General features: G+C 35.1%; 1 protein-coding gene across 1 annotated transcript; it reads right to left on the reverse strand.

Annotated features, from left to right (window-relative positions):
• Positions 1-5,237: 5,237 nt before the first annotated feature.
• On the reverse strand, positions 5,238-15,028 carry LOC145283555 (multifunctional methyltransferase subunit TRM112-like protein). Its single transcript, XM_080132439.1, has 4 exons — positions 14,846-15,028; positions 9,456-9,557; positions 8,243-8,335; positions 5,238-5,371 (listed from the first exon to the last, which is right to left on the reverse strand). The coding sequence occupies exons 1-4, from the start codon at positions 14,921-14,923 to the stop codon at positions 5,261-5,263; spliced, it is 384 nt and encodes a 127-aa protein (XP_079988565.1). The 5' UTR covers positions 14,924-15,028; the 3' UTR covers positions 5,238-5,260.
• Between the last annotated feature and the right edge of the window lie 11,984 nt (positions 15,029-27,012).

Raw genomic sequence — 27,012 nt, forward strand, 5'->3', positions numbered from 1 at the left:
AGCCTGGTAATCCTAGCCTTTAGCTGCACTTTTTGTTGCAGTTGAATCTATTAGTGTCTCATTCCAGAATTCAAAATTCCATAATCTCTCAATAGACTTCAACATAACTGAATGGTCAGCATAGACAAAAAAAAAAAAAAAAAAAAAAAAAATCAAAGATACATGATTATCGGTCATGGTGCAAATTGGGTAGAAATGAGGACAGCTCATCAAGAACTTGTTTACATTGTACTTGAAAATGACCATGTTATAATCAACTGGGATGCAGTTCCATGGTATTGTGTTTCATAAATGAACAATTTTGGATTGTTGTTTAGTTTTAGGCACAGATAGAGAGTAAGGGATGTAATGGTTGTAGTTCAGCGTGTTTGCTATGAATGCCTTATAGGAAATGGAGACCATAGAATGAAGTTCAGTTGAACGCCTGCATAGAAAATAACGATAGAGCAAAGATAGGCTCACAACATCTCTCCTTTATAGGAGAGATGTTGTGAGCCTAAGAGGTAGCAAGGAGGAGAAAAGGACATTGTCCACCAGATTTCAAAGTTAATTTTATGCCCTGTCCAAGCAGGAAATGGTGCTCTGAGCAACTCCTCTCCAGGTATGGCAACAGTACACCATCTTGGGACATATTTGGTTGTTATACAGGTAGAGAATTGCATCAAGAATGACATACCTTCTAAAGCAGTAGAATAAGCCACCATTTTTATGGCAACAGATTTGATGGGTTTTTTTTTTTTACATGAGCAGAGACAGGCTTATAAGGTCTCTTCTGTGGGAAAGAGGTTGCAGGGAAGAGAAATGGGCATCCCCTACTAGGCTACGAAGTCTATTTTTAACCCTGTTATAGCAGGATAATGCTTCTAGCAGCTCCTGCCCAGATGTGGCAACAGTATTCCATCCTAAGATGTACTTGGCTCTTATACAGGTAGAGAATTGCATCTACTGAAGCGGTAGAATGGTCCCACCATTTTTTCAGCGACCTTGGCAACAGATTTGATGTACATGTTCTATTTCAGATCAGGAGTAAAGATCAGACCCAGAAGCTTATCAAAACATGGAGCATCCCCAAGACGAGCCATTCATTTCAATTAATGCCAGACGAGGTCAGAGTGTTGATGATGGAAAGCTTGGTTTTAGATGCATTAAAATTAACCAGTCACCCCTTTCACCTTGCATCCCATGCTCAAGATCAGAGGAGAGAGAATCAAAAGAGATCTTAGTCATTTACGCCCTTTGAAGTGTTGCCATAGATGGTAGTGTTGTCAGCATAAATGTTTACAAATGATCTTAGGATGTGATTTGGGAGATCATCAATGCAAATCAGAGAGAAAATTAGGCCCAGAATGTACCCCTGAGGGACTCCAGCATTAATACTGTGAGCTTCTGATTTCTGCCCATCAATCAATACTTTTATGAACAGAGAGAAATTATTTAATAATTAAGACATTTCCAGCTATACCATAGTTGGAAATCTTGTGGAGTAGACTTATGCCATACCCTATCAAAAACCTTTGATATGTCAAGAGCAATTGCCCTAAAAAGAAAGCCTCTATTGCATTTGCTAATCCTAGATACAAGAGTTAGCACATCTGCTGTAGATCTAGCAGAAGGGAAAACATGTTGCATGTCACTGAGGAGGTTATTTTTGCTGAGGTGGCTGACTACTTCTCTATTTAACATGGATTCCAGCAACTTACTCATGACATACAGGAGACAGATTGGTCTGTACTGAAAAGGGATGACCGATCACTTGAATTTTTAAATAGGGGACGTATTGATAAGGTTTCCAAAGTGTTGGGAAGCAATTCTCCTTAAGACAACACTTAAATAGCTTTATAAGTATGAGCTAGTTCCAGTTGAAGCCTTTTCAGCATTATAATTGGAATGCCACCAGAGCCAGTTTCTTTACCAGAATCAAAGTTTTTGATAAGCTTGAAAAAAATCACATACAGATATTTATATGTTTCATAGCGTATTTTAAGACACAGGGCGAGTGGCGACCTTGATCACATAGGGTAGAATTAGCTGCAAAGTTCTTGGCAAAGCGTTTGACTTTATCTGATACTGACGAGATTACTTCAGGTCCATTGATGATAGTTGGGATAGAGCACACATTTCTGTTCAGGACCCTGTTTGTTATTCGCCAAAATTGGTGGAAACCAAGCTGCTACTCAGCTATTTTGGACTTGACGAACTGAGCATACAACTCTCTTGTGTTCTTTATTACTCTTTTACAGTGGTTGCTAGCAGTCCTGAAGGAGGCTTTAGTCACAGTACATCTATTATGTTGAAGCAATGGAAAAAGTGATTTTTGTGCACAATGGCAGCAGCACATTCTGAAAAGAACCACGGCTAGTTGTTAAGTTTTTGCATGAAGCAGTCTATATCAACAATTAACCATTTCGTCAGGTCTCATATTATGGAGAGCACGTTCTTTTAAAACATGGAATGCAGAGGTAGATCTGATATAAATGTATGGAATCTATTCCAGTCAACCATAGAGTATCGATATACTGTATGATGGAGAGGAACGTCTGAGGACTTATTACATCTCATTTTTATCTTCACTGAGACAACCGAGTGGTCAGAAGATCCAAGTGGAGACAGAACAGAGGATGAACATAGCTCAGAGCAAGTTGTCAGAAAGGTTTAGGAGACTAACATACTGACTGTCAGTGACGGGTACATGAGTGAGTTCGTGAACAATCTAAGTGAGGTCATAAGCAATGGAGAAATCGTGACAGAACCATCCCTCATCATCAGTCTTGTTTGAGTGGGCTAACCATTCCACATTGTGAACACTGAAGTTTCACAGACGTAAATGCTAACCGAGGGATAAGTAGACAGGTCAATTTTCTCAGATATGTTCTTAAAAATAGTAACTTCACTAGACAATTTTTAAACATAAATTGATGCGTGATCAGAATTTCCTCTATCATTGGTATCAATTGATCATGTTTGATCTTGGTTCTGTGCCCTAAAGAGGAGAGGCTGGTAGTGGGAAAAGCAGTCATTCTTTGCGTCAGGCTCACTTCTACCACAACTGATGGAGTTTATCCTTGTCTCTCCTGAGGCCACTGGTTACCTGATATTTCCACAAATCATGCTGATCAGCAAGTGCCGCTTAGCCTCCAAGGTCAATGCTGACCTATTTCATATCTCTTTTATACATGTCTTTGAATTGAAGCAGAGTTCCACCCTATTTTCCTCTTGCTGATTATTACTTCTCTTTTTAAGATCGTGGCATCTACCATCTGGCAAACATGTCCAAGCCAATGCAGTCAACGCTGACACAAGAGACTGTACATCCACACGGTCAAGGACTTTGATGAGAGTGATGAAATCTGATCATTTGATACCCAGGGTGCTCCTCAGGTTGCGCATCCGCCTTTTCTGATGCGCATACAGCCTCCAAGACTCACTGCCATACAACAGCGTCTCAGAATGCAAGCCTTGTACACTGCCATCTTGGTTTTGATTGTTAATTTTCTGTTCTGGGGGTGATTGGCGAATATGGAGGTTGCATGGCCCATGCGTCAGTTGTCCCATGTCAAGACTGTCCGTTACAGTTGACTCCAAGTATGTGAACAGTTTCACAGCTTCAAGTTCGTAATTGTTGATGGTGATTGAAGATGGGACATAAGTGTTCTGGCTCATGATTAGTCATCTTTTATTAAAAAAAACAAAAAACAAAAATAAAGTAAAATCTGTATGATATACATATCCATGAGAAAAATGAAATATATTCCAAAAATAACGTAATTTAATCAAGCAATTTTATTTTTAAATAAGAAAATCAAATTTTATTAGTAACCAAAAGAACACAAAGGGAAATAACTCAAACTTGCAAGATCTAGTTTCTAATGTCTACAAATTCTTATTAATCACTTAAAAAAATGATTTTCTTTATAAAAATACTTGATCAATTTACATGATTTTTGGAATATATATATTTTTTTACTCTTTTTCATCCCAAACAAGGCATGGAGGTTACATCGACCAAAAATTTGTGTGAATAACACTCAAGATGAGAACAGTGGTTTGATAATACAAACTTAATTAAAATTGAAGGACTCTGAAAAATTCGATAATTTCCTCAGAATAGACTTAAACATAACTTTAATACAGAATAGACTTAAACATAACTTTATGGTAACTGGAGACAAACTAAAAGAAGCAGATAACAAAGATATTAGAAAGATTTGACATGTCGATCTGCAAACGAACAACCACACCATGCAAACAAAAATCGACTAATAATGACAAACCAAATGATTCCAGACAGTATTGTAAAGTTATCCGACAACTTCTGCCAGATTTAAATTATATTGTCAGTAAATTATCACATTTATGCGTTACATATTAGGGACCCCGTGTCAATGGTGATTAGGTCAGCTACTGTGGAATTTGACATAAGCAAATTTATTGCATGTCAGATAACTGAAATCATTCCAGGATTGATGGCCGACATCCGAGATCAAAAATAAGCGGACGTTAGATAAATTAGATATGAGTTGAGGTCATGTAATTTGAGTTGAGAGATAACAAAGCTTTTTAAATGAGTTTGTCTGTAGGAGCAGAGCAGGAGACATCGAAATAATGCAAGTTTGTCATAGGTTTCGCAAGGCAGTTGGTTGGTAATATAGAAAAGTTTGATAATTGCTAAGTGCAAAATATTACACCGACCTGTCCATATGTCTCCATTTAAGTCATAAAGTTAACTAAATTAGCAAAGAGAAGGTTAGTCTCTCTTCTCTGACAGAGTACAAGCCATCCTCAAAAATGGATTAGACTTTGCCAGTTTGATTTTTGTATGAAGTAATCATAGAGTGTTAGAAATATTCAACAAGGTTGATAATTTCTATAATTATCAACCCTTTATTACCTCTTCAGTGTTGAGAGTTCACTCTCAAAAGTGTTTTTACTCTTTTCTATAATACACGTGTAATATTTTTCCATTTGATTTTATTTCCAATCCTTATTCTGGTGGAAGATGTCAACTGTAACAGTTGCAATGAACACCTTGATATTTAAGACTGAGGACGGCTATGTACATTCAACAACAACATAAAATATTGACCTCACATCAAAATGTTATTTGATTCGTGTCTTTCTGAAATCAGTCGTCATTTTTCAATCAACGGCACTTTGGGATTTGTTTATTGATGCAAAATTTAGTTTAAACACAAGAATTAAATAATGAATGTATAAAATAAATAATAAAAGTCAAGAAATGAAATTTCAAAATTTATTTACATTAAGATGTCCCAACTTCGTCTTCATTTAGTAACATATTTGGGATGCCATTTTTTATTGGAAAATTCCGCCCAGTTTCTGGACAAATCAAATTGCCTTCTTCAACCTCAATCTAAAAAGAAAAGCAACAAAATATTAAATTAAATAAAAAAAAAATTTTTTTAAATTTATACATAAGTTTGCAAACCTGTAATTTTGTAGCATAGATGGAATGTTCTTCAATCCCCATGGTGTGTTCACTTCATCAGAAGAAACAACGGTTGAATTTCTATATATTTCACAGTGACGATATACCTATCTTCTCTTATTCCTGTTATTGTCTACTCCTCCACCTCATTAATAAGTGCATAAACGTTATTAATCAAGAAATACTGACAAATTGGGTTTTAAAATCTCTTAGGGGCAAGGATAAAGTACTGGTAAAATTCAGTTGCAAATGATACACTTCTGAAGGTTGAAAGTTCAATGCTCATTGCAGGTAACACTCAAAATACAATTGTGAATTACTGAAGACGTGACAATGGTCATAGAAACAAGTGTCCAAGAGTGGTGTGTGTGTGTGTGTATTGTAAAGTTACCAACACTTGAACTTGAAACCCGACCGATAGGAAACAAAAAGGTGACATATGCAAATTAAAATGCGGTCGAATTTGGGCACATAAAAAGCTGGTATTCTTTTATTGGCGAGAATATTTTTTGTGGACTGAGTTGTTTGAATGTATGGTGAATTCGCGTGTCAGTGAGAAGAAACAAAGATTTTTGTTCGAATGTTGAAGCAGGAAAAGAAAAAGGATTGTTTTTTTGTCGTTGTTGTTGCTGAAGAAGAAAAACTTTTTTTTTGTTGCACAAGCATTTAACGATATTCAGCAGTTCAAAGACAAACTTTAATTTCAGCCCTAGAGGGCTTCTACCAGTGATGACTGATGGAACAAGAGCATGCTACACCTGTGGATTAAAGGGTTCTGTTCGAAATTTCATTCAGATTCCCCAAGTTTGACAAAAAAGATTTCCTGAGTTAATTGTGAGAATAATACTCAAGATAAGAATGGTAGTCGGAAGAATCCAAATACAAAAAAATTAGCCGTTGAAAATTCAGGGTTTGTACAAATTTCCAATGTCCATTTTCAAAGTTTTTCAAGGCTCTTCTAAAAACAAACAAAATTCAAGTTTTCCAAACAAACCACAAACGTTAATTGACAGAAAAAGTAATTTTCATTTACATACAAAAACAATATATCTGCCGACAATCATATTTACATGCCCTGACCCACTTACATTTAGCTAACCAAGTACGATATGTAATTTTCTCCCATTGTAAATTGGTCTACACCGTGTTCATTTTACTTTTAAATTTCTAGTATTGTAAATACAAGAGTTACATCCCTTTATCACGAAACTACCCAATGTTATTATATGGAAAACATCAGATAGTTTTGTGATACAGGGACATAACTCTTGTATCCACAATAATACAATGTAATTTCAGACTGTCTTTTGATTTTATTTTCAATATTTAAAAATAGTTTAATGATATTTTTTATTAATACTTAAATAATTTAATAGTATTTATTTTGATTTTATTGTTAACTAGCATGGGTGCCCGGTGTTGCCCGGGTGTTTGGAGGTGTAAGCTGAGCAAAAAAAAAAAAAAGAAAAAAAAAAAAAAAGCGGTCAATTTTTTTAACTTTGACCCCTATTATGACCCCTTAACATTTATTGTTTTGGGCACAAATCAAGTTATTAAGTTAGATCCGTGTCCAAGGAACCTATATCTAAAATTTCAAGTGTTTAGACCCAAAATTGGTGGAGGAGTTTGGTAGAGTTCTCAAAGGTCAAATCGTTGAACTTTGACCCCTTTAACAGCCAAATTTCTGGTCAAAAATCGATCACATAGATTTTTCCAAATCTCAGTACCCTGTATATCAAATTTAGAGTCTGTAGGCTAAAAATCGACAGCGTTATTGCGTAGGGAAATGTACACAGACAGACACACAGACATGTTCACTTTTATAGATATATAGATATTGCAACACAAATTTTTACTGAATATAAAGAATACGATTTTCAAGGCCTTTTCAAGACATTTTCCATATTTTCAATGACTTTTCAAGTTAACAAGCTGAGCATGCGGGGTCCTCCTCCATGAGTGAAAAGTTTATTTTCACCATGACTAACGTTTGTGTAAAATTTTTTAAAAAATTCAAGGAGTGGTTTTTGTGAAAATGCGGACAAATGAACGATAAGGCCCCTGGGGGGGGGGGAGACCAGAATTATCCCAGAAAATCTGTTCTGACAAAAATTTACTTTCACCATAACGAATGTTTGTACAAAATTTTTAAACCCTGAAATTGCAAACAAAAATTTACTTTCACCATAACGAATGTTTTGTACAAAATTTTTTAACCCTGAAATTGCAAACAAATTTCATCCAGATCTGAATAATTCAAATAAGTCAAAAGGAAAGATCATCACTGCTAAGTTGCCATGATAGATTAGCAGCTTCCTGTCTGTGTGGCATCACTGCCGGAACACACAAAACCATACTCTAATAGGAAAATTTCACTCAACCTAATTTTTAATTTCATGAGAAAATTTTCCATAGTAATCTAATTTTTTTTTTTAAAACACTCATTTTTTTTATCTGCCTATTATTTGGATTATTCAGACTAATGTTCTCATTTGGAATTTCAGTCGATGTAAACTCCAACCTTCTTCAGATGTATCTTGCTGAACTCTGGAATCTTTCTGTCAACCTCCAAAATCTGCATACAACTCTTTATTAAATCAATAGGTTTAGTCAGCCATGATCAGGTAGAAAATTGTATTCTTAGTTTCACCCGCATTGAGGTTGAATGTTTAAACAGAATCAAGCTGGTCAAAACACCTTGAGTCATACAAATTTACATTTAAAAATTCTTTTTAAATATATTTTCCGCAAACATTTTATACTTTGGAATGTACAAAACATAACGTAGCTACTTACCTCCAGAAGGGCATGGTGAGCCTGTCGAAGAAATTCTTCATTGTTTTCATAATCTTCTACTAATTCTTTAGGTAAGTTTTCACCATGACCAAGCTGCATAAGAAACAAACAAATTAAGCATGCCATATTTTATGAATTATTGTAAAGCTGAAGAACATTTTATCTTCTAATTTTTACGTTTTTAACAACCATATGATATTTTTCCTCAAACACGAGGCTGCCATTTTGTGTGTTGAGTAATTATGATTATTAAAACCCAAAATTGCAGTTAATCCTGACACAATGCCTTAACTCATCAGACACATTGACTCTTCTTATAAAGTTGATATTTACCTCTTTCTAACTGTGGGGGAATATGACAAAAATGTCAGAAGGTTGGTAAAATGAGTCAGTGCCCCTGAAGAAGAAATACACTGACCCTGGAAAAAAAAAAAAAAAAAAAAAAAAAAAAGAATAAGTAGCCCTGTCAACATTCCCTAGTGAGGGCACCTCAGACAAACAATACCACTTGCTCCATCCGAAAGCCAGGAGGTAAGATCTGGAAGATCTGGAAGGGCAGACCTCTTAGGACTACTTAGAATGGAAACCCAAGCCCATCAGCTAAAAAGCCACTGAAATGGTTTAGTCTCTGTTGAGCCAATTGTCGAGGTCAAAACCTTGATTGACGTGTAAAACCAATCACAACTGTATGCTAAATTAATGGTACGAGCTAGTACAATTAGTCATAGGGTTTGCGGCAGACAAAGTGTGAAATCATTTTATATACCAATATGGAAAAAATACGGACTCATTCTTTGAGTAATCTATTATATAAATGAAAATTTTCTATGTGTGTATGTACAGAGAGGAATGGGTTAACTTAATCCATTTATTTTTGTGAGAAAACCTTTGAAAAGACATGCATTGTTAGAGAAATAGGCATGTTTAATATTTGATCATTGTAAATTTTAGGAAGCCTGGAATTAATCTGTTTTTTTTTTTTTTACATAAGCATCACCACTTATCAAGGCCAAAAGGCCACTCGAGGATAAGGGTTAAAGAGCGTACAGTAGAAATTGGACAATATAGTAATCGTTGATAATGGAAATTCGGTAAATTTGTTAACTTATATGGAATGGTTCAAGAAAAATTTTCAATGAAAATAGAAAACACCATTTTTGCAAGACGAAATATCGTATCGCACAATTCTACAAATATCCATCCATAAACTAACCTCATCAGCTGCTGCAATCAACGCAGGCCATTGAACTCTCGGAATCATCCGAGCAATGAATTCTTGGTTGAAATCTGTTTCTTTTACTTCAACTTTTGTTGCCTAAAAAAAATGAAACTCAAGTTTTTATTGCAATTCAGAATCATAAAAAAATGCAAAAAGCTGAAACTGAAAAATGTACAAAGCAGAAGAAAGGGAGACATTATAGAATGAAGACAATACTTACTGATTATTATGGGGTAAACTGATCTACCAATTTCAAGAATTAAATGGACTTACACAGAGACAATAAATACAGTTATATCTAAACACTGTGACAGTTATGGCTCCAGAATCATGATGTGTACTTCTCTAATACACTTTTCTTAATACACTTTCACTCCCCTGTTTATCTTGATTATTACTGGTCTGCAAGGTCACAACACCAATATAAAGGCTTCAAATACCATTCACCTTAAGCAGGTTGAACTAGCTTCCTTTGAAGGAAGAAGTCTCAAGGGAATATTAATATCGCATATATACCCCGGTCAAGGGAAATGACGATGGTAGGCTTTTGCAGTTTTGCAGGGAGGTGTTGACATCTTCCTACATACAGTACCTAGTTTCCTTAAATAGTTACTCATCTGGTGCTGACTAGACTCAATGTTGCTTAACTTCAGTGATCTAATGAAACTTTGTGTGTTAACGTGAGTAGACCTCAACTGGAATCCAAATCATGTTAATTCATAGGCATTACAACATAAATAATAATGTTAATTCATAGGCATTACAACATAAATAATAATGTTAATTCATAGGCATTACAACATAAATAATAATGTTAATTCATAGGCATTACAACATAAATAATAATGTTAATTCATAGGCATTACAACATAAATAATAATGTTAATTAATAGGCATTACAACATAAATAATAATGTTAATTAATAGGCATTACAACATAAATAATAATGTTAATTCATAGGCATTACAACATAAATAATAATGTTAATTCATAGGCATTACAACATAAATAATAATGTTAATTCATAGGCATTACAACATAAATAATAATGTTAATTCATAGGCATTACAACATAAATAATAATGTTAATTAATAGGCATTACAACATAAATAATAATGTTAATTCATAGGCATTACAACATAAATTTCACAAGTTTGAATCATTGTTGAGTTGTCTCCCTTTGTTTCTTGACTTTGTTTTCAAAATTGAGCCAGACGGTCTCTTCTTAAAAAAAAAAATAAAACTACTTGATCAATTTACGTAATTTTTGGTCACAGATATGTACATCATACAGATTTTTCTTCATTTTTGTTTTTTTAATATTGAGAGAATCCCTAAATAAAAACTGCAAAATTTTGTCGCATACAAATTTCCAAATAAATTATTTATTTGAAAATTTCCCAACTAACTCAAGTGAAATTGGATTCATAATTCTTGATTAAAGGGAAGTAACTCTGGCATTCAGTAATATTTCTACAAGTTTCATTTATTTAATAAAATGGTTTTATTTAAATTCATTTAAAGTTTTAAATTACTGCCTATTAATTTAGATGTATCTAAAAAGACAAGAGTTTATTTTATTCACTTTATTTTTAAAAAAGAATTAAAATAATTCAAAGAAGAAAAAAAATGTTCAGTGAGTATTATTAAGCAATGCCAGAAAAAATCAATTGTTGATGGATTTAAAAAAAGTACAAGACTTGTCTTTTCTGCAGAAATTTTTTTCTAACACAGAAACAAGGGGGTAAGGTAATTTCATTGTTTAAAATGATACTTGTGTAGAATAGCCCTCTAAAATTTTAGTGGAGATTTCAGAGCTTTTTTAAATGGAAATCGCTCCAAACAAAGCATGAAGCCACTTGACATAGCTAAAAGAAAAATAAAACTATTTCAAGGTAAAAAAAAAAAATCTTGCCAATGAAAAGTGTTAGATGAAATAGATTTGGACCCCAAAACACACCAATTTTTCTTTCTTTCTCAGAAACATCGCTCCTGGAATGAGAGAACTAAAGGACAAAATAAGGGAAGTGAGAGTTACATGATTGCCAAAAGTAAATCCAAGTTCCACTCTTCTTTTAACTTCTAGTCTTTGAGACCAAGGTTTTCCTTGGGACATTTAGCTAAGGTATGGTGCTGGTCCTGTGCAGTTTCTAGGTATGAGAAGGGGTTGGTTTATTGCTCATTACTAGACTGGGGAATCACAATAGAGCTGTCATATCATCCTGCCGTGAGAGGGAAATAAATAATCCAGTAGAATTACATTCTCCACTGAGCAGTATAGGTAGAAGGTGTATAATAGGTTGCAGAGCATAATGAAGCAATCAAAGATTTTTATTTAATTTCCCTTAACATGCTTGTCGAATTTGTTCAAGGACGCCATTGTGGATTGCCTCACCATCATCTCTTTATACTCAGCAAGAACATTGATTCATCCTTTCTGTGTAAGAAAATCAGCTGCTCAGATAAACTATTTTATTTTTTTCTCGTGTTTTGCATTTTGCAATATTCATACACCTATTATCAATATATGTTAAGACAACCGAACTACAATTAAGGGGAACTAACTCCTTTTTTATTTCATGTGAAGTTATCCTTTTTTTCTTTTTCTTTTTTTAAATTGTTACTGGAATTCTCGTGTGGAGACGCGAGAACAGACGAGATGAAACAAATGCTGGCAGACACAAACAAAAGGAATGACTTTGAAACAAGTTAAATGAAGATATATTACTTCTGCGTGATAATTGTGACACACAAACTAAAGTAATATTGGACTAAGACTGACATATGCAATCTAGAAGTTTACTTGGGTTCAGTTGTAGATTGGAGTATGAAATGGTTTCTTTCGTTTAATCCTGTTAAGACAGCTTGTGTCTTTTAATATGTGTGCCCCATTTCTTCCTGAGATTCTTATGGATGGCTCTGATCTTAACGAAAAATTCACACCGAAACTTCTTGGTCTTTCTTTCTCATCAAATCTTTCTTGGAATTCATACATTTTTCTGCTTGTAAAGTAGGTTATTTATATCGTTCCAAACCCTTTCTCACACACAAGGCTATTCTCTATCTCTACAAATCTACTATCAAACCATGGCATCATATTTGGGCTGGTGAATCTGTTCCATTTGAGGGTTCTTGATACAGTTATTTGTAATTTAATTGGCCCTACTCTCTCTGTAACTTCAACTAGTATCAACTTTTCTATAAATACTATTATGGTATGTGTTCATCAGAATTGGCTGATCTATTCTCTGCTCCCTTTGTTTCAGCTCGTTTGACTCATTGGTCTAGTGTCTCTATCAATTCGCCGTTTTTTTTTTTTTTTTAACAATTGATCTTTATACAAGATACATAGCCATTCAAAAATTCCATTCAAGTTCTCCGCTACCTCTCAAACACAGAGTTAATAAAGAAGTTGAAAACATTAATTTTCCTCTCCCCAATTGACTATTTAAATATGTTATAGTATATCTTTCTTATGGTCTCTTATTCTTACTGGATTCCAGGACAAGAATTTTTCTAGTCTGGTGGAGTATCCAGACTTATGCTGCATCACTTGAAGATGCACCATTCGTTGTAAAAACCAGTTTGGGTTAGCTATACTGAGATCTTATTTGGTCTGCAAATACTATGTGAATTTTGAATATTTAGTCGCGGTTTACTTGTAGAGAAAAAGATCTTCATGTCAAGTCTTCCTGAAAAACTGTACGGAGACCTTAGACATTCTAGGATAGTGTTTAGTAAGCATTGATGTATTTTCCATGTCAATTGTGACACAGAAAATAAATATCCAACAACATACAGCAATAGATAAAGACTTGTGTTGCATCACAAATATTTTAATGGTTTTGTGCAAACATTGACGTATTCAAGTTACAGATCCATATAAGTTTTGTTTGGATATGAAGATGTGTTTTATAGGTTTCTAGTTTTAATACTACTTTTTCTTGGTTCTTGTCCAGAATTTGACCTATATTAAAAAGCAAAGCAAATAAAGATAATTCTGTATTATGTACATACCCATGATGAAATGAAAATATCATATTCCAAAAATCACGCAAATTGATCAAGTAGCTTAATTTTTATATAAGAAAATAAAATTTTGAGTATCCAAAGAGTGAATAGCTCGCCTGCTGTTTTAAAAACAATCAACAAAGGGAGATAACTCAAAAATAATTCAAACTAGATTTGTGATTTAATACCTCCAAATTCCCATTAATCGCTTAAATTATTTTATAAAAAATAAAATTAATCACATTACATGATTTTTGTAATATGATATTCTTGTCTTAATCATGAGTAGATTTTTCTTTATTTCTATTTTTTAATACAGAGGACATTCTGAACAAGAATCTTTTTTCCTTGGGGTATCTCTGAAATGAGTTGTGTAAATCAATTAGGGGAGGGGAAGAGGTTTATGGTCAACCTTGTCACATTACCTAACATTTGTCCATTATAATAATTATGTTCCTAGCTAGAATCCTCCGTCACCATAATACCACACTTGCTCCAGTTGTCGTCCTACTCAAAATCCCCAAATCGATGGTTTATACAACCCCAATAACAATTCGGTACTTCTATAGAAAATCCATATCGACCTGAAGGTTTCTATGCAGTGTGCACTTATTGATCCGAGCTATTTTTTAAATAATATTTTCAAGTTTAAAATTTTATATGTTTTTGTTAAATTGTAAGGTTAAAGTACAGAATGGATACAAAACACTCTCCCCATATTAAAAATGGCTTTCTAAATAATAATAAATAACATTTCAGCGCGGATTAATAATGCACTAGTAGCAGTTTCTGATTGAAATTTGCGAAACAAACAGCAAATTGCCAAGCCATCGTCAAACAGTCACCTTGTACTGGTATTACATGAAAGAACTTCTACATTTTTTTTCACTGATTAAAACTCAAGTTCTCCGAACTTAGTTTCCGGTAAAATTACCACAGCGAGAAAATAATTCTGTGTAGGCATTAAAAATGTTTTCTTTTTGTTAAATATTATTACATGAGGAGTCATTTCGAGTTGAAATCTATTGGGAAATACACATTATTAGTGACAAATACACACTTTAAATATATATACATTGGTAATGGAAACACATTTTCGGGCTTACGTCTTGTTGATGTGAAAAGTGAAACGCCAGTCCAAAAATGAAAGGAAACCGAAACGAGCACTTTATTCTTCATTATAATAGAAAACAGTTTTTCGTTTCGGATCACAGCATTTCACTTTTTATATCAATAAAGTTTAAGACCGAAACTGTGTTTTCATTATCAATGTATAGATATTTACAGTGTGCATTTATCACTTAAACAAAAAGAAGAAAAAAAAGGCGTATTCCGAATTTGTGAAGTAAAAATTGGAAATGCGGCAATTACCTTTATTCCAAGAGGATATCCCTTTGTAACCCCTTTGATAATACACGAAGTCAGCATATTATGAGTTAAGAGTTTCATGGTGAAAAACCAAACAACTGGAAAACACGTGCGTTTAGTTTCGATCGGAATTGTTTTGTCACCACCAATGACTGGAGAGTTCCACAACGAGAGCTGACAATTTTAAAAACATATTCTTTAGTTTCGTATTTATTTTTATACCTAAAAAAAAAAAAAATGTTTTAATTAAAATTTTTTAAAAAGTAGGCAATTACGCATATTAATTTACTCCAGCCATTTCCTGTTGTCTACGTCAAGACACATCATAGGAAATTAGTTAATTTGGTGATCTCCGCAAAAATTCTACTTGTTTGTTTTAATTCATGTTTGCACAGATTTTTGGATAAAAAAAATATTGCTTTTAAAATAAGAATATTCGTTAACTGCTTTTTTTTTTCAAATAAATTTGTTTATGCACTTTTTTTTTTCAAATAAATATGTTTATGCACTTTTTTTTTTTCAAATATTTATTCAATATTTCCGTGCTTTATGGACTCACCACGCAAAAGCACACCTCTCTCTCCTTCCTTCAATCTGCCTTAATGACCTGCTTACCTCCTTTTATGTCTTACTTATGCACAACCTTTCCCATCATGCACTCCAAGTGCATAAATGAGTCGGTTATTTTGTCTCTCTTCTTTCACATGAAGCAACACAGGTAAGCCCTTCATTTTGTTTGCAGATACACCATACACCCCTCCCCAATCTCTGAGATTAATCCAAGCAGGCCTCCTCTCACGCTGAGGCCTTTGAACGACTTCTTCTTGGGAGATGACATTCTCAGCTTCGTTACACTCTTTCCCATCCGACTGTAAGGAAACATAGCGTGAGTCCATGTCGAATTGGGGTACACTATTCACTTCTTGACGGATCATGACTTCCTCCTTCTCACAAGCATTAATCTCCACCAGTAGGGAAACACATCTAAGATATGTCAAGGAACACCATCTACAATTACATTATTCTTTGCCTGCATCCCCATTACTTCACCCCTTCCCCAGTACACTTCGCATTGGAAGGCTTTACCCACACCTCCTCACCCACTTCGATGGACGCTTCCTCACCCTCAACTCCTGCAGTTTTGTTGCAAGGATGCTGCCACTCATAAGTAAAGATGCCCCTATGAGGTACTGTTGTTTTATTTTGTCCGGTCTTTGGCGACATGTTGTCCCAGAATACTGCCTCCATGAGTGAGATGTAGCTTCTTTCTGCAGCAGCCTTGATGGTATGATGATGCCCTCCCACTATTACATTGCCACTTGGTCTATATGCTGCCCTAAAAAATTGCCAAACACCCCACTTGTCATACATCTTGAAAACTTCCGACCGAAAGGCAGGGCTATTGTCCATCAACAACTCTACAACTGGCCTTCTCTCCACAACTTGCACATCCTTACAATATCTTTGTTGATATTTATCTAGTGCACATTAGGATATCTTTCCTCATGGAGTTCAGGATGTTCTTGTACAGGATTCCAGATTTGACGGCAAGTTCACCACAGAAAGCCAAAGATGATCAGATCTCAGTGGGTAATTCACAGATATTTTCTGACCATCTTAGATATATGATCTCCTTAACGAAATTCATGGTTGGATCCTTTGCTGTTTTGTTTCAGAGCATTTTCTGATGAAAACTTGATGGTTGAAATGATCTGATCATCACTGTGTATTGTAGTATAATTAAAACAAAAAGAAGAAAGACCTTATCAAGGCTTTATTCAACTGACTTGTATATTTTACTGAGGCAAGAGGCCAAAAGAATATATATTAGGTTGACAAGAAAGTTCTTGTGGTTTTTAACTTTAAATTCAGATGAACATATCTCGGCTCAAACAAAAGATTATTGATTGAAATAAGTACCATTAAAATCAACACACTTTTGCCAATGCAAAACAAGTGTATTTATGCCAATAATGTAAAAATCTTGCATTCTGATGGCGATAAAGTCGCTGAAGGTGTTTTTGATATTGTTTTAGATTTTTTAAGCATTTCTCATGCAGAAAGTGCTCGAAAAAGTAGTAGTTGGTAGGTGAAAGGTCTGAAGAGTATGGCAGATGAGGCATAGATTAGTAGCCCAATTCATTCAACTTCTGTAGGGTTGGTTTCACAGCATATCAACTGAATGGTTCAAAACTGCTATTGAAGCACATGTTCCCGCACGGAAATACTATAGCAAGCCCCACTCCCCCCAATGGTTTACTTCTGCTTGTGCAGCTGCCATTTGTCAAAGGCAGCATGCGTTCCGCAGATTCAACCGACATAAGTCCAGCTCAAATAAACAGAAGTTTATAGAAGCTAGAAATAATTGTAAGAGAGTGATAGACACAGCTAAATCAGATTACTCTGAAACCACCAGAAAGCGCATCGAAGCACAGAAATTAGGAACCCGGGATTTTTGGAAAATCTACAACAGCGTAGTTAATAATGGACAGTCAATTATTCCCCCACTAACAAACAATCATGAGGTTGCTTGCACGGCAACTGACAAGGCTAATCTGCTTGCCAGTCGGTTTGCCTCAAACTCCACACTGAACTCGGTACACCACTCACTCCCTGATTTTCCTCTGCGAACAGACGCCACACTTGACGACTTGAAAATCACCCCTTCTCAGGTACATGCTATTATAAAAAACCTAGACACCTCTAAAGCATGTGGACCAGATCTCATCCCGGCTGTGCTATTAAAAAAATTCTCTGCCGAGGTTGCTTCAGTTCTGTCCAAACTTTACAATAAATGCCTTAACGAATCTTGTTTTCCCGACTGCTGGAAAACCGCCTCTGTGGTACCAGTCTTCAAGAATTCTGGTGAAAGAACTAACCCACTAAATTATCGCCCCATTAGCCTCCTCCCGCTTTTCGCCAAAATATTTGAGTCCTTAGTTAACAAAGCCCTAGTCCAGCACCTAACAGCTGCTAAACTCTTGACTGACAAACAATATGGATTCAGGCAAGCCCGTTCAACAGCAGATATCTTAACTGTAGTTTCTGAACGTATATACCGTTCATTGGATAAAACAGGGGAGGGTAGAGCAGTGGCCCTTGATATATCTAAGGCTTTTGACAGGGTATGGCACGATGGTCTTCTAAGGAAAATTAGATCATATGGAATCACTGGAAGAATTCATAACGTAATTAAATCCTTCTTAAGTAATAGAAAAATCAAAGTTGTCCTCGACGGACGTACATCCAAACAATATGACATAAATGCGGGAGTGCCTCAGGGGTCTATCCTTGGACCTCTATTGTTCCTGATATTCATAAACGACCTCCCTGATAATATTGTTTCGGAGATGGGTATATTTGCCGATGACACCACTCTCTATAACAGATATGAGGGGAAAACAAATGAACACATATCCAAGAAAATGGCAGAAACACTAGAGGATGACCTCCAATCCGTAGTAGAATGGGGACAAAAATGGTTGGTCTCATTCAATGCTGCTAAGACTAAGCTTGTTTCCTTCAATAACTACAAGAAACCTTCTCTACCACCAATAGCAATGGCCAAGAACACATTGCCTGAAAGTACTTCTTTTAAACTCCTCGGCCTAACGTTTACAGGGAATATGAACTGGAATAGATACATTGAGAGCATTGCCAAGGCTGCTGCAAGGAAGGTTGGCTCCCTCTACCGTGCTAGAAAACTACTTACGCCTGCCAGTATCCTATACCTCTATAAGGCAACCATTCGCCCATGTATGGAGTATTGTTGTCACATCTGGGCTGGTGCATCTGCTGCTTGTCTCTCGCTCCTGGACAGGGTTCAAAAAAGAGTCGCAAACCTGATAGGTCCTGAACTGTCATCTGGGCTTCAACCTCTGTCCCATCGACGAGATGTTGCATCCTTCTGCCTGTTCTACAAATACTTTAATGGTGAATGCTCTGACGAACTGCAAACACTTGTACCTCCCCGACGTAACTACCCCCGACAAACCCGACAAGCTACTAAGTCTCATCCCTTTACAGTAGAGATCCCTAGGTGCAAGAAAGCCTTTTACTCCAATAGTTTCTTCCCCAGAACTGCGGGTCTTTGGAACTCCCTTCCGGGATTCTGCTTTCCCAACTGCAATGATATGCAGAAGTTCAAGTGTAATGTTAACAAACATCTTTCTACTCTTCTCCCTTCATAATGACCCCGCTAATTAATTCCCTAATAGTAGCCCCCTGCTTCGAAGTGGCACTGTGCCTTGTTTGGGGTGAAAATTGAATAAATAAAAAAAAAAAATAAAAAAAAATCATCGGACATTGTTATGGAGGAGCATTGGGCATTTTCTGTTGACTAATACTGGATGTTGTTGTCAAAGTTTCTGATGCATTTCATCCATTTGTTGACAGTATATTCCTGCTGTAACCGTTTCGCCTGCCTTAACAAAACTGTAATGAATGAGGCCGGCTAGAAACCACCAAACAGTCAGCATAACCTTCTTTTGATGCAACTCTGGCTTCAGAAGTGTTGTGAAGCTTCGTTGGCATCCAACCACTTAGCTGAGCTTCGCTGGTTGTCATAAAGAACCCACTTTTCATCACAAGTCAGAACCAGGTCGAGAAATGGGTCCTCTTGTTGCATAAAAGAAGGCAAGATGACATTTCATACCAACGTTTCTTTTGTTTGTTGTTCACTTTGTGAGGCACCCATTTATCAAGATTTTTAGTTTCTCCAATCCCTTTCAAGTGGTTGGACATCGTTGTATACATTATGTCTGATTCAGAAGCAAGTTCTCAAACAGTTGTGTGTGCATTGGCTCTTAATTGATCGTTGTCAACATCTGATGGCTGACCACTGCGCTCATCATCTTCAAGACTCTCGTCGCCGCCACAAAATTTCTTAAACCACCATTGTGCTGTACATTCAGTAATGGTTCCTGGGTCAAATGCTTTGTTAATATCGCTCCATCCTGTTTAACAGCTTTTCGGCCTAGCTCGAATTGAAATAAAAAAATTGTGTGAATTTTCTTTTTTTTCATTTTGTATTTTGAAAAGAAAACAGAATTGCTTTAAAACAATTGTAATTTAAATGATTAGATAGAGCGAAAAACGCTCTTTAAAATGACATGTAAAATAAAGGTACTATAGTAAAAACTTTTTTGAAAATATTTCATTTGAAATCAAAATTAAAAAATTCCGCATAAAGTTTCTCATCAACCTAATACAAGAATAAAAAGGGTGTATTTAAATAAACATCACTTAATCATGTGAGCAAGAATTATAACAGGGTTTTTTTTTTGTATTTTTTTTTAATGAAAGTATAACACTCTCCCCCGCTTTCATAAATTCAGCTGATGGACTGGCTTGTGAATTGTGTCAGACCAGTGGAGAAGTAGCTCATTACTGGACGTGCCAGAATAAGTTTAAAATCTTTGAGGAGAATGAATCATGTGGTTTTGATTCAGCACATCTTTTGCAGAATTTACATTTTCTGTAGAATTTATATTGCTTACATTGTATATATTATATAGAACATTGTCAGCAGAATCTTGTGGTTTATCTGAGTGTGGAAAGCATGCCAAATGTCTCAGAGCTACTGAATCTTTCTGACCATCACGATGTGGAATTTTCACATGTGTAGAGGGTTGGCTTTGAGGAGTTCCACTATCTCAGCGATCAGATCATACTTGCTTCTGGCACCAAATTGTTTTAATAAAACTTCCCCAAGCTCACAAAGGCAAACAGGTAATGCAGTACCAGTGGGAGAGCATCTTTCACAATTGAACATGCACTCATGATGAGTGGCATTAGTGGTGATGTATAGTAGAGCACGTAACACATCCTTCTGAGTATAGAGTCATTTTTTGTTTAAAATGTGCCGTGGTTTCACTCAGATCTGGGTCAGACCAGCTCATCATTGGCAGGAGATGTGCCGTAGTGTTTTTTCTTATTTTTTATCTATTTAATATATGTACTTGTCATGGAATAACGTAAATGTCATATTCCAAAAAAGGATGGAACAATAAATTTGTCATCCTAAAGAAAACAATGTTATAACTTTATTTTAAAACATTTATTGAAAAAAAATCAATTCAGATAACTTGATTATGTAGTAGAACTGACATCTATTCAATGTAGCCGCTTTCAATTTCAATCACCGCCACGATATGGGTCCGGAACTGGGAGCATGCTTTTTCCACAAGCGCCAATGGGAACGTGGCGAATACTCGGCAGATGGTGGCGATCAGGCTGGCTTTGGTATTGTGGGAAGTTATGCTGGTGATGTTCTCGACATGTGACCAAGCGAAGTAGTCCAGTGGGTTCAGGTTGGGGGAGGAGGGGGGCAGTGAGAGAAGGGTCATAGCACTCCTTCTGAAGCCAAGTCTGGGTCTCTTTGGACTTGTGGGCTGGTGCTGAGTCTTGCTGTCAAACCCAGGGTCTGCCTGCAGCCACCTGATTGCATCAGGGGATCATTACACTCTTCAGCACATCCAGGTACACATTGGTGTTGACTTTTAAGTCGTTTCTGAGGATGTGAGGTGGCATGATGTGACCCTCACTTGAAACCATATCAAAGACCATAACAGTAGCCGGAAACTTTGTTTTCATCACCCTGGGCACATCCCTGTTATTTGTGGTAATCCAGCGATGCATTTTGAGTATGCTCGCAATGACCCTATTGTCATAACTTAGATCGGTAGAGAACATGAGTTGTACAACGGCAGATCTCCGATCAAGCTTATTGAACATTGTGTCACTTTCAGACATGATAGAAGGTTCCTATTATTCTTGGGATTTGTACACAACTGGCCAATTAGTAGATGATCTGCAACAAAAAACGAAAACCGGTTTTCATCAAACGGAAATGGAATCATGCTGTATTTTCTAGGGTGACAATTTTTTCATTCGACTTTGTACAGCGAGCACATGCTGTTACGTGTGTGAGTAGTATCTTCTATTACAGATCCTTTCTAATTAATGTTTCCTTGATGTTTTACTGACCAGCACCAATGATTGAACCGATGTTTATCAAAAAACAGTGTATCATTATTTTTGTCCGCTTCGATTTTGACAGAATTTTTACTTTTACTGATATACACTTTGTTCTTTAAGCATTTCTAAAAGGTAGTCATCAAGATGACAAAGAAATCCTGGTTAATGTGAAGCACTAATCTTCACAGTCATCTACAGGAATTTCTCTGGCATTAGAATAAAAGACAATTTCTTGTATACATTATTATTATAATGTTTAATATATTTAAAGTTTGTTAAATTTATATTTATAAAAAACTATCACATTATTTAAAAAAAAAATTCAAAATAAATTATTTATAAACTATTCTTGATGTTAAAAATCATTTATAAAAATAGTAAATAAACTACTTAAGAAATATTTTCAAAATAAACTATTAAAAGATGTGGTTCTTGTCCAGAATTCCTCCTATAGTAAAAAAAAAACAAAAAAAAACGAAAATAAAAACATATCTGTATGATGTACACTACCTGTAACAAAATGAAAGTATCATATTCTAAAAATCATATAATTTAATCAGGTAGTTTTATTTTATCTCAGCAGTGTTTCCAGTCATCCTGAACTTATATAAACTTGCAACTGGAATTAAAACAGTGCCGACTCAGGAGAGGTGTCGTTGGAGATTGCGCAACACTTGCCACAAAAATTTCACATGCAGGCACCCTTCAGCGGGTATCTGTGAAGTTTAAACAAAGCCGTTTTTATTTTAAAATAAGAAATCAAATCTTGTGAGTATCAGAGAAGTGACTGTTTCGCTCGCCATTTTGAAAGACAAAAAAAATGAGGAGCTAACTCAATAATTCATACTTACTAGATTTATATTGTAGTGTCTAGGAATCCCCATTAATCTTTTAAAAATTATTTTCCTTATAAAAATAAAACTACTTGATCAATTTATATGATGTTTGGAATGTGATATTTTCGTTTTGTCACGTACATCATACAGATTTTTCTTTATTTTTGTTTTTAATATAGGGAGAATTCTGGATAAGAACCAAAAATGTTTTTAACTAAAAAATTTTTCACTTATTAAAAAACGGTTTCATTTTATTGTGCGTTAGTAATTAAGGGGAAGCAACTCTGTAAGATGGTCAGATATTAAGAGTTAGCAGAAATTGTTAATTGTTATTGTTCTTGAGACTTGACCAAAATAATTCATTCTGTTCTTATAAAATAATATTATTTCTACAAGCTCAAAGGTAATTCTAAAACTATTTATCCTTAGTCAGAGAAAGACATAATTAATGTCTAACTGAATGAAGTGTTTGATTACAAGATAATTAAGCTGTTGAAAGAGGAAGAAGTTAATGAGCAGTTTGGCTGTCTATAATAATCGAGAAATATTATTTATATTAAGTAAATGGCTCTGAATAAAGTGTGGAGTGTTAATAAGCCATAGCAGATATAATAGAAGTTTTTTTTACTAGGGGGTCACCACTTATCAAGGCTCAGAGTTACTCAAGGTTAATGTTTAGATATTACAATGATAATCGGTAATGGTGACAATTGAGCAGGATTTAATTATTTAAGAGGACAGATTGACTAAAACTTGTTTACATTGGACTTGAAAATGTCCATGTTATAGTCAGCTGGTAAGCAACCCCGCAGTATAGAGTTGCAGAGACGGGCAGTTCTAAGAAAGAAACTTTGCTCAAGGAATATTCATTTAGTTTTAGGCACAGATAGAGAGTAAGGAAAATTGTTGATAGTAGTTGTAGCTAGTCGAGTGTTTGTTGCAAACCTTTTAGTGGGGGAGATCATAGATTGAAGCGCAATTGAGTATCTGCTATGAAAATAACAATAGAGCAGAGTGTTGGGGATGCACCTCTATTACTGGGAATAATCACTTCTGTTCATGATGTCTCTTCCAGGTACAAGAAGAGGTTTACCAAAGAGTTGGATACAGACATGCGAAGCAGATGGTCGTTCACAACTAGTCCTGCCATGAGCAAAGATATTGTTCAATTACCACTTTTATGTATTTTTGTTAATACATATCTATTTTAATTGTTACCGTGTCGTTCTCGTCACCACTAACACCACAACACAGAAATAGACTCGCAATGTCTCTTCTGTGAGAAAGAGATAGTAAGGAGAAGAAATGGACATCGCCTACCAGATTTTGAAACTGGTTTTCTCCCCTGTTTTTACAGTATAAAGTAGTACGTTTTTGAGAATGATGATGGGTAGATTTAATAGAGCCTCAAAGCTATATCGGAACTATAACATCATAATCATGTCAAGATAAGTAATGTTGGTAAAACTGTAGATTAGTAATCTGAACATAATACAATAAAAAATTGTGTACAGGCAATAAATATTGTTTTATTTTGTTTTTTTTTGTTAAATATTAATCAATGAGGAACCATTTTGAGTTAAAATCTATTAAGTATTTTGCCTGTAGTCTTAATAAAGGCATGCTTGAAATGTGTACATATACATAAATAATTGCTAGAAAAAACAATGGAGTCTTTTTTTTTTTTTTTTTTACACAATGATCACCACTTATCAAGGCCCGGAAGCCACTCAGGGATAAGGGTTATTGCAAGTACATTTCGTTAGTGTGGAGATTTGATGAAGTGTTTAATTAAGGGGGCGGTTCATTAGGAATTTGTAAACATTGGACTTGAACACATCCAAGTTGTAGTCTGAAGGGAAGCAGGCAGACGGAACAGAGTTCCACAGGCGTGCAGTTCTAAGAAAGAACCTTTGTTCATGGAATCCGCGTTTTGATTTAGGCACAGATATAGAGTGGGGGAAATTTTCACAGTGGATTCAGCTAGACGGGTGTTTTTCGTGAAAGATTGGCGAGGGGGGACCAGAGATTGGAGTTCAGACAAGCACCTACCATGGAAATAACGATAAAACAAGGATAGGCTCGCAACGTCTCTTCTGCGGGAGAGAGGTTGCAGGGTAGAGAAAAGGGCATCCCCCACTAAGCCACAAAGTCTATTTTGTACTCTGTCAAGGCAGGATAGGCTGTTTTTAGCAGCTCCTGCCCAGATATGGCAACAGTATTCCATCCTTGGACGTACTTGGCTTTTATATAGATAGAGAATTGCATCAGTAGTGAGATATCTTCTGGAGCGGTAGAAGGATCCCACCATCTTTCCAGCGACCTTGGCAACATACAAACGGAAGTTAGCAATTATTTCAGCATATGTATACACTTCAAGCATGTTTTCTTAAATATTACAAGCATAATACTAAATATATTTTAACTCAAAATGGTTCCTCATTTACTAATATTTAACAAAAAACAAAAAAACTCCAAAAGATAAAACAATATTTACCGCTTGTACATAATCTTTTGCCGCATTATGTATACACTACTAAAATGAGAGCATATCACCCTCGTGGATTAAATAAATGGTTCTATTCAAAATTCCATGCAGATTCCTGAGTTTGACAAAAAGATTCCCGAGTTTGACAAGATACACCTGAAGAAGGTTGGAGGTTATATCAGCCGAAACGTTGTGAAAACAACGCTCAAGATGAGAACGTTAATCCGAATAATCCAAATGATAAACAATTCTTATTTATCCGAAAGAGGTTCTTAAAGCTGTTTCTTATTTATTACGCATCAGTTATGACTATCGAGCCGTATCTCAATTAATTTGACAGGAAATAAAGAATTGTAACTATAGTAAGACTAATTGAATATACAATGCTACTACAATGGTATTATAAAAAAAATGATTTGAATTGTAGCGACTTTATTAAGTAGTTAAACATGAACACCACAAGCAATATATTATCATCATCATTATGATATTAGAAACTGCTCTTTCATTATTAGCAATTAATCATAAGTAGAAATGCTGTGGCCTTTTAAAAAACAGAACATCTTATTATTACTGTCAGCTGCAGGAAATTAAAGTTTAAACTACAGCAGAAAAAAAAAAACAATTAAAAGAATCATTTTTGGCATCAGAAAAAAATGAACCAAATTTTCTGAGTCCGATAAGATTTCGATTCAATCGTATCTAATTCTGATACGATTCTGATACAATTCTGATGCGATTCTGATACAATTGCGATACAATTCTAATTTGATTCCGATACCACAAAATGTTTTATGACCTTTTATACAACTTCTGGTTTTCAAGGGTAGTGGAATAGTATTTTCTAATTGAAAAATATGATTGTGATTAGTATCAAATTGGTTTGTTTCTGTAAACCTAGAAATCGTCTCAATCCTTTTTTTTTTTTTTTTTAAATCAGACTAGTGTTGAAACGATTAATTGAAATCAGAAAAAAAAAACCCCAGAACATTTTGTGGTATCGATATTGTCTTGGAATTGTATCGGAATTGTATTGAAATTAGAAAATTTGATGGATCTTTTTGTGATGCCAAAAATGATGCTTTTAATTGTTTTTGTTTCGGTTTAAAATTTAATTTCCTGTTGCTATTACTAATGATAGAATGATAAATATTCATTGATTTTAAAGTTTCCCAGTAAAACTAAAATCTATATATCCTCCCACTACAAGTGTATTTTTACATTTGCAAAATTATATGCACACGAACTTGCCAATAATTGGTGGTGCTTGTAGGAGGACTTATCTCTCGTATTTTAATTTTCTAATCGTTTTATCTTATGGGGATGGAGAATCCTACCAGATGCTAGACATTCACACACTATTTCAGTCACTCTAACCAAGAGATCTTTTTTAAATTCTAACTGTTCCTTTGAGTGTATTTGTTTGTATTTCTTTTGCACTTGGTTCACTGTGTATATTCGCCAGATATGCACCTTTGAATGTCTTGTCAAACTGATTATTGATTTAGAGACGAATCCACTGATATTACTTGAGTGGTAGCATGTCCTCGTAAAATTGTAGGTTTTGTCTAACATTGTGTGACTTCACATAGTTCAACAAACCAACTTTAGACAGAATAAAACTCTCTTCCTAATCTACATCAATGATCTCCCAAATCACGTCCAAAGATCATTCGTAGACATTTATGCTGATGACACTACCATCTATTGCAACACTTCAAAGGCTGTAAATGACCAAGTTCTCTCTGATTCTCTCTCCTCTGATCTTGAATATGGTGTGCAATGAGGAAAGTGGTGGTTGGTTAATTTTAATGCATCTAAAACCAAACTTCGATCTTTCCATCATCAACGTTTTCACCCCTGTCTAG

This window comes from Euprymna scolopes, chromosome 8, assembly GCF_053919585.1.
Source record: "Euprymna scolopes isolate OS-2025 chromosome 8, ASM5391958v1, whole genome shotgun sequence".
NCBI lineage: Eukaryota > Metazoa > Mollusca > Cephalopoda > Sepiida > Sepiolidae > Euprymna > Euprymna scolopes.

Coding starts and splice junctions, on each gene's coding strand:
- LOC145283555 (XM_080132439.1), bottom strand. CDS start 14,923: ATGAAACTCTTAACTCATAATATGCTGACTTCGTGTATTATCAAAGGG. Junction 9,558..14,845: donor GATATCCTCTTGGAATAAAG/GTAATTGCCGCA, acceptor CATTTTTTTTAG/GCAACAAAAGTTGAAGTAAA. Junction 8,336..9,455: donor TGATTGCAGCAGCTGATGAG/GTTAGTTTATGG, acceptor TTTCTTATGCAG/CTTGGTCATGGTGAAAACTT.